Consider the following 8,508-nt stretch of genomic DNA (forward strand, 5'->3'; position numbering starts at 1 on the left):
TTATTACTTTAAACTGAACAAAGGCCAGTGTGCTTTGGTCTAAAGGCAAAATGGGGCTAGGAAATGAAGTTGGGATTGTGATTTGCCTGAATTGTTGGTTGTTTTTATCAAGTATCAGCTGGTTGGATATAAATTCATGGGGAGTTCCTGTACCAACTTGTCGGTATCTTTTGTTGGTAAAAGAAATACCCATCCCTACTACTTGTGCTGTATATTCATGATGTTAGAGCTGGCTAGCACAAGGTTGCAAGTGAGTTGAGCTGCTTCTGAGTCGTTCAGGATTTGGTCAGTTTGTTCATTTAGTAAAGGAGCCAAGCTGGGGCACAAGCTCAGGGTCACTAAACAAGCTGAGCTTGAGCCACATCAAAATCTGCTTGTGGGCTTGTGCACCTCATGTGGTGGTTTAACACTTGTGGTTAGATGTTCTCTGAGACGTTCATTCTTGTTCCTCCTAACTAGTATCTGATCTAAGAATTGCTTATTATATGTGAATTTGCATGACAAGTGTGTTGGAGAGTTAACTCGTAAAATTTCAGGGATTGATTCAGCTCAAGGGAAGCTCGGTTTTTGGGTGACCCTTGGGTTTAATCATGGTCGTATGGCTGCTGAAACAGATTTAGTTTTGGCTTCCCTAGAAATAATTTCCTCAGAATTTTAAAATAGGAAAGGAAAAAAGAGTTAATAATCTAATCTCACGGTACTATTAGTAAAATATGTTATACATAATGTTCCCTACACCCTATAGAAAAGTGGTGGAAAGAATATACCCCAAAATCTTTGAAAGATGACTCTATTTAAATTGACACAGGACAATATGTTGTTGAAAGGTCTCCAACGAAAGTTCTAGCTGCAATGATTATTTTTCAATCAAGCAGAGCTTTTCTATCTTTTTATGTTTTCCTCGAGATTTTTTTTTTTTTTTCTTCGTAATGGTATATAATTTTCTGATATCTTGCCTCTTATTTCTGTTTTTAGGTGTGCAATGGCACTTGTTCATCAACGAATTAGGCGCATATTTTATGCTTTCCCAAATCTCAATGCTGGTGCCTTGGGCAGTGTTTACAGATTACAGGGAGAGAAAAGCTTAAATCATCGCTTTGCTGTTTTCAGAGTCTTGTTGCCTGAAGAAGTGCTAGATGTGAAACTTTAACCAAACTTTAACGGTTGTCAATTCTTGAGTAGGTGCGGCTCCTGAAAATGCTAGGGATGCATCAACTGATCAACATTTCCCCATATATGACATTCATGCAATGAGATTAATGTGATTTTTCACTTGTTTGCCTTTTCTTATTTCCTTATGGTAAATTCACCCAAATCTTGGTCCTCTTGGCAATGAGGCCAAAAAGAGAAAAGTGCTGTTGGGAGTGGTTTCTTGGTGGTTTGGGGGTTGGCCAAACCATCCCTAAAAATATTAGGGTGGTTCAGGCACCCCTGAACCACCCAAAGTGTGGATGGTTCGACCCCCATTCAATGTCCTAGCTGTTGCATGGGATTGCAATCTGTTTCATCCATAGACCATAGCCTAGTTTGTCACTCTGAATCACACTCTTTACCTGGGGCTATGATTTTTATGATTTTTTTGTTTTAAGCTTTTTTAAAAAAAAACTCAAAAATACTTCTTTCGATGTCATGTTATGTTTTAAAGCTCAAAATTTTGCTGACAAATTGTTTCCAAAAGCACGTTAAGTTACATTGAAAGACTAGATATAAGATGTCTGTACGATCACATTCTAACATTCTTTTGGGTGAATTTACTGTGAAATACCAGGTGACTCATGGCGTGTACCTTTAGGTTAGGATAAAACTTTTGAGTCACGGATCTAAACAAATATATTAACCACCCTTGACTGAGTTTGGGTTGATGTTCGTTTATTCTTAGGTTTTGGCAAAAAGGATTTACTTCTTGAATTAACTTGAAATATTTCTGGACAATCAGTAACCATTACATACAATATCGCCATCATCATGTGTTGGCATCTTTTGTGAGCCATTCTTGTCTCTCACTACTTCCCTCTTCATGGGGATGTCTTATATTGGATTTAATATTATATAAAAGGGGGAGAATAATATTAGGTTCATACTAGAAAAAATTAACAAATAGAAAGTTCAGAAAGGAAAGAGAGAGCTCTCTGCTTTCCTCAGGGCCCATCTAAAAGAGCAATCGGTTCATCATTGATTAGAAACAAAACTGAATTTTCTCAATGCACTCCTTCACCAGACCACATCCCAAACAAAAATACAATAGAAACTGCTTTGCTTTGAAACATGCCTGATTTTAATGAAGCACACACTGTAACTAGGAATGCGGGGAGAAGTGGTTAACAGGAACAGCAGAGTACTACAAATTCAGAAACATAACTATCTTAAAATGAGTTGAATGCAGAGCTTGCCAATTGCAGTCACTCCTGCCTAATGATACAATGATTTCTTAATCAATTGTCAATACAGATCAATATGCAGATATTTAATTGGAAACGCACAAGTTACAAATAATCGATTCAGGGTTCAGAAAAACAACTTCATGCTGATTCAAGAAGAGTGTTCAAAAAACTAGCAAGCATCAAGCAAAAGAAAAGTAGGATGTTTTAGTACATGAAATGAATAAAAAGAATGTAACTGACAAGCAAATTCTGAGATTACAAAACATCTCTTATATCGGCAATCAGAATATAGAATCACTCAGAACCAAGAACTTGAAAATCTTATGGATATTTGATATACACATGCAAAAGCAATGACACTATACAGTGTGTTTCCTAGATCTGATCCCATTGAATTTTAGTTTTAAGGGGCATACCTTCAGATATATATTAAATCTCATGGACAAATTGGTCCGTAGCTTTCACTCATTCATTCCCTGCAGAACCTATTCTTTAAAGAATTTGGATTGGAATCTTCCAAGTCATGATTCCAGCTTACATTTGGAACCGTACTTTAGTTCTAAAGTCTCACAGAAATGACAAATCTTTCAATGAAGGCATGAAATACCACGACAGATCAATAACCAGATCACGAACAGTATTACACAGATAGCTGCATCAATGGCAAGAACAATCCGTACTTGGCGACACCACTTCTTACGAATACTTTGAGAGCCTGGTCTGACCCTCAGTGAGCCTAAATCCTTCTGTAATGAGACCGAGGAACTTACTCCACCTTGGTTATTAGAATCCAGAGTTTCCAAATCAGCCTTGACTCCTCTATCTGTAGATCTTCGGTGCTCGTCCAACTCAATGTCTCTCATTCCAATCACATGATCCTTAGCCTTCTTTTTCTCTTGCTTGCTAGATTTTCCCAACAAAGGGGCTTTTGTAGAACTCGCAGCTTCAATTTGTCCATTTGCATTACTTGGCGATGGAGACAGACCTGCATGAAGTGATGAAGGTGTTTCAGCTGTCCAATCACTCCTGCTTTGAGAAACATTCTCCAGCGAGGTGATCAAGCGGCGAATGACAGGCACTAACTGTTCTTGCATGCCAATTGAGTTAATACTTGAGAAACTTCCCCTAGAACCTTTTCTAGCCACCACCTTAAATTCATCTCTCACATGCTCCAGGAACTGAAGAACACCTGAGTTACCCAGACCCTCATCAACAATTGTGAAATAAACATAACCATCTTCCATCAAAAACCCAAAAGTCCTTTTATGCATTGTCTGAAAATACCACTTGTGGAATGGGGGAGCCCTTTCCAAGCACAAAGCAGCCAAATTTTCAATTTCATGGGCTCCGCCACTATACGTGTACAAAATCCTGTTACTCCTTTGAACGCAACAGTAATAAACTGTATTCTGAATCGTTTCCATTACAATGGTGATAAAAACTCCCTCAACTTTACTCTGCAGCCAATTCCACTTGAAAAACTAGCTTAGAATGATAAAATACACTCTGTATTATCCTTGTTTCTTTCTTTCCAGGTTCCAGATCGTCAACACCCACTTGACTTTACCACACACCAAGCGCTCTCATCACCATAAAAGCCTGAGATTAATTAAAACTGTTAATATAGGGCTCTGCAATACCTTTTCTATTATTCCCTTTTCAATGTAGAAGGTCGGGTGCTGAAGAATCTATGCAATCAGGATTTGGCAAAAGAAGAACCCAATAAATCCCTCAACCAAAGAGGCAATAACCAAATAAAATGCCAGTAATTCATCTGCTATAAAGTCAAAAGCCTCAAATAAATACCAACAGAATCCCTCAGCTAAGTATTCAAAAGCAAGAATGAAATCTCTCATACCTGCCTAGCGATCTTCACAAATCACAAACACTCACATAACAACAAAAACACAACTTTGCCATGGCATGCCCTCTGTAATCAACGAAGCAAAAAAGTACAGACAATCAGAGGTACAATCTAAAAAATTTCAAACAAACCCAATTTGAAAAATGACCACCAGAGTTTTTCACAGCCCAGTAGAGATTCAAAATCCAACACGACCCACGACTCTAATCTATGAAACAACATGAAAACCAACATTTGAGGGAAACCCAATCATGTTTTCCAAAGATCTAAAGCCTACAACTAAATACTAATAATAAAGTCAACGAATTTAAACAATCAACCTCTGTTTGGTTGACGAGAAATAACAAGAAAAAACATGAACATAAAAAATAAAAATAAAAAATACACCCCTCAACTGTTCCTCCTGAGCAGCTATTCGGCTACAGTTAGCAGACAGGAACAATATATAAGATAATACTTTCAACAATTATCTGAGCTACAAAGTAGATCATCGTCAATGTTTCTCTAAGCCATTACCTTGTAAAGTCAAGCTCTAAAGAATCCTTCAAAAGATGTTGCTTCAGAAGCTCGGGAGAGAAATAATTGGAGAGGAAGAGAGAGAGAGAGAGAGCATAAGATGATTACAGAGGTAATGAAATGGGCGTTAACAGAGGGGTGGTAATGGTATTAATTGTCTTCGACTTTTGTTTTTTTACACGAGACTTGGAAATATATTGAAAAAATTAATTTATTTTCTATTATTTGGTTGAAATCTTGAGAATAATATAAAAAATAGTTGAAATATTAAGAATTTAATGTACATTTTAAATGTTTATAAATACTTAGCACTATTTTATATAGGTTAAAAAATATTTTCTTCAGACTAATTTAAAAAAAATTTACATACATTTTTAAATGCTCTTTTATTCGTATTTATGACTTTTACACCTCATACGCTTCTTAATAATAAACCTAATCCTAACATATGGTGATACATTAAACTCAAGTCTTTCATATCAACACTCTAAATAAATGCTTCTTGTCATGTAACAAGTCAAATATTGGCGCGTTAGGTAAAGAGTTTTGATGTGAGCTTTTTGTTTGAAAAACAATAAAAAGTAATTTATGTAATATAAAAATAAACTGATATTTTAATTTTTTATGAGAGAAAAACAAAAAAAAAACAAAAAACAAAAAACAAGTTGTTTAGTAATATAAAGACAAAAAAAAAAAAAAAGTTGACTTTTTTTTTTTTTTAAATGAAAGAAAGAGGAAGAATGTATTGCCAAACACGTCCGCCAGGAGGATTGTGTCAAACTTACTCTTTCTGACCTTGTGGTACATTTTATTTAAATTATAACTTAAAAGTCACTTTGTCACAATCTCGATGCTTATTTAAACCCATACATAGACTTTTAAGCTTGCAAACCAAATGTTTGTTTTACCATTTTGCCCATGAAAATACTCAACAAATACAGTGCCAAATACCCACCATTTTATCTGATCAAACAACTTCAGTATTTCTTCTCTTTTGTCTTTCAACCTCACTTTGATAAGTTTGAAAAGCATCCAAAGTTTGATCCTTATTTTTTAGTATATCATATACATATAAACATATCTACAATCAAAGAAATCCTTTATTAAAATAAATGTTGATTTTGTATTATCTAAATAAGGAATTTAGATAATATTTATTAACCCTAATTTAAGGGATATGTTTGTATTTGAAATATTTTAAATCACATGTAAAGCTCTATAAATAGAATTGTGTACTCAGATTATACAATCAAAGAAATATCTAGCTTATAAGGCTTTAGTGTGTGGATATAGACTATAGCCGAACCACCTTAGTTTTTGTGTGTTTCTCTATTTCCTTCATTTCATATCTTATTATGTGTTCTATAACCACAATCAACAATAAACATGTAGAAGAATTAACATCCAAAAAATAACATATAAAGTTCATCAACTAAATTATCATGACCAACAAAATCATCACCAATTAAAACTATTAAAGTGTTTCTAAAAATAAGAGGGGGCATACCACAATACTACCTTGAGTTGCGTCCCCCTAAATTTTCAGTTTTTCCAATTAACTTCCTTCAATTTTGTGGGATAATATAAAAATGTAGTTTTTAGCGTTCATTTTTTCCCCTAGATTGCACCAACTTCAGGAACTTTATTTCCTTGACTCTAGCTGAAACTTTAAAATTAAACCTTTAATTCAAACTAGCTAGGTTATGGTTCAAAACTGTTGAGAGAAAACATCATCATGTGCAAATGTACTTACTTCTTGGAGTGCCCTTTGCACCGTTGAGACTCAACTTTGACTTATAGCAGAGAGCACATGCATGCATACAATTCAACACGTGAAGCTTTGTTTAGAAATTAAGCATGAAGATCTATGCTTTGACCTTGACCTTAAGCAACAATAACCAACTTTATAAAACATAAACTCTAATCTTAGGTCTCATGTTATAACTTACATAAGGTCAGTGTCAACTATGCAAATTCATTTATCATAGAGTAATGCTACATACTGTATACAAACATCTCACAAAGTTAACGTGGCAAGGTCTAGTAACCTTTGGATCAGTTATCCTAAAAAATAATTTCGCTTAAAATATTTTTCAACAAAAAAATTTACATCAAAACAAATTGAGTATAAGAGCATGTTTGTGATTATGTTTGAAAAATATAGTTTTTTAGTCAAAAAGCGCTTTCTGGCAAAGGCTTAATTTTTAAGCTTGTGCGTTTTGGCAATTTTTAGACTTTTTTGACCTTTAAAAACGCTTTCAATTTTTTTTTACCAAATGGGTTTTTTTTTTTTTTTTTTTTTTTTTTTCATACGAACTTTTTGAGTGTTAAACGCACTTTTAGGTCCCTCAAATGCACATCTAAACAAGCCCTAAATGTATATATTGATATTAACGATGAGATCTCTAACATTAACATAATTAATAGCATTGCATCATCCAAACAATAATTTATTTGCTACACATACTTCCACTTTTTATGCTCATTTCTTTACACCTATAGGTGACTTTTAAAACCATTATTACATTTGTGATAAAACTTTATTATATTTTAATCAAATTATAGTTTTAAAAGCTACCTATAGCATTACTGCTAATAAATACCAAACATGTGCTTAAGAGTTAAGACACAGGACCCAAAAATGAGCCTAAGATAAAAATAATAATAAAAAATAAAAAATAAAATTGAGCCTAAGATCCAAGATCCAACCAAATAAAAGGACCACTACTATTAGGGCCCAGGAGAGGCCCAAGAAAGCCTAGCACAAGACTTATTGTCACAAGAGGCCGAAGAAGTTCAAGCAAGCCCAAGAGGGGCCTGAGAGAGCCTAATATAAAGCCTCATCCTCTATCACACTCAGGTATGTTTTTACACTCTTCTCCCCCAAAGAGGGCTCTTCCCATACTTCATCCCCTCAAGCTCACAAACAACAAAATTGGGTGTCGGAGTGCCTCCGGTCTCTAGCCCGGTGGCCTACTGGCAACCTCCTCCCTTGTCTTTTAGATGATCATCGGCCTAGTTCAAAGGTGCGAAATTTGGATCTCTCAAGAAGTGCAAAAAGAAAAAAATACCCAAAAAAATAGATTGAACAATACCATCTTTAACTTTCTAACATGCTGATATTAGTCTTGACATTTTTCTTATCTATTTATCACCTTAATTTCAAGCCAGTAGTGTGTTTTAGTGAGTTAGTTATACTTTTAAGCGGTTAATAATTAAATTAGGAAACAGAAAAGGACTAAAAGTCAAATATTATATGTTAAGCCCAAAATCACAAGTGGACTTGTGTAGCCACTCAAGTCATTTGTTTTGGGCTCGAAAGCCACACTTGCAAACGACACTCGCTCGTTTGTTTCCAATTTTTCAAGGCAAGTTAATAAGAGCATTCACAAGCCAAAGTAAAATGGTTTTTTAAAACTCATTTTATCTAGTTTAATTAATGAATTTTTTAAGGCCTTTTACATTTGAATTTTGATTAGCTATATTTTTATTTATATCATTTAAATATTATTTTTTACTCTTTATTGATTATATCTTTATTTCTTTTCTAAAATTCGTATTTCATTCTTTATTTTTGCAATGGTAATTTGTTTAGCACAATAATTTTTCAACGATTATTATTTTTCAAATAATCATTTTCGTAACTATAATATTTTTGAAACGGTTTTATTTTATAATAATTATATTTTTCAACGGTTATATTTTTCAAATGTCATAGTTGCCAACGTTAGGTATGAAAACCATATT

The 8,508-nt window shown here is 34.1% G+C and overlaps 1 protein-coding gene across 4 annotated transcripts; it reads right to left on the reverse strand.

The window, feature by feature from the left end:
* Positions 1-2,617: 2,617 nt before the first annotated feature.
* LOC132181181 (phytolongin Phyl1.1-like) lies at positions 2,618-4,858 on the reverse strand. 4 transcript variants are annotated; one of them, XM_059594284.1, is made up of 3 exons: positions 4,762-4,858; positions 4,240-4,311; positions 2,618-3,980 (listed from the first exon to the last, which is right to left on the reverse strand). In XM_059594284.1, exon 3 carries the CDS (start codon positions 3,803-3,805, stop codon positions 2,969-2,971), a length of 837 nt encoding a protein of 278 aa, XP_059450267.1. In that variant the 5' UTR covers positions 3,806-3,980; positions 4,240-4,311; positions 4,762-4,858; the 3' UTR covers positions 2,618-2,968. The 4 variants fall into 4 exon arrangements, with proteins under 4 accessions (XP_059450267.1, XP_059450266.1, XP_059450269.1 ...); XM_059594283.1 differs by having other exon boundaries at positions 2,618-4,155; XM_059594286.1 differs by lacking the exon at positions 4,240-4,311.
* Between the last annotated feature and the right edge of the window lie 3,650 nt (positions 4,859-8,508).

This window comes from Corylus avellana, chromosome ca5, assembly GCF_901000735.1.
Source record: "Corylus avellana chromosome ca5, CavTom2PMs-1.0".
NCBI classification, from domain to species: domain Eukaryota; kingdom Viridiplantae; phylum Streptophyta; class Magnoliopsida; order Fagales; family Betulaceae; genus Corylus; species Corylus avellana.

What these genes read in the sequence shown, in the direction of transcription:
- LOC132181181 (XM_059594286.1), bottom strand. Translation starts at nt 3,805, where the DNA reads ATGGAAACGATTCAGAATACAGTTTATTACTGTTGCGTTCAAAGGAGT.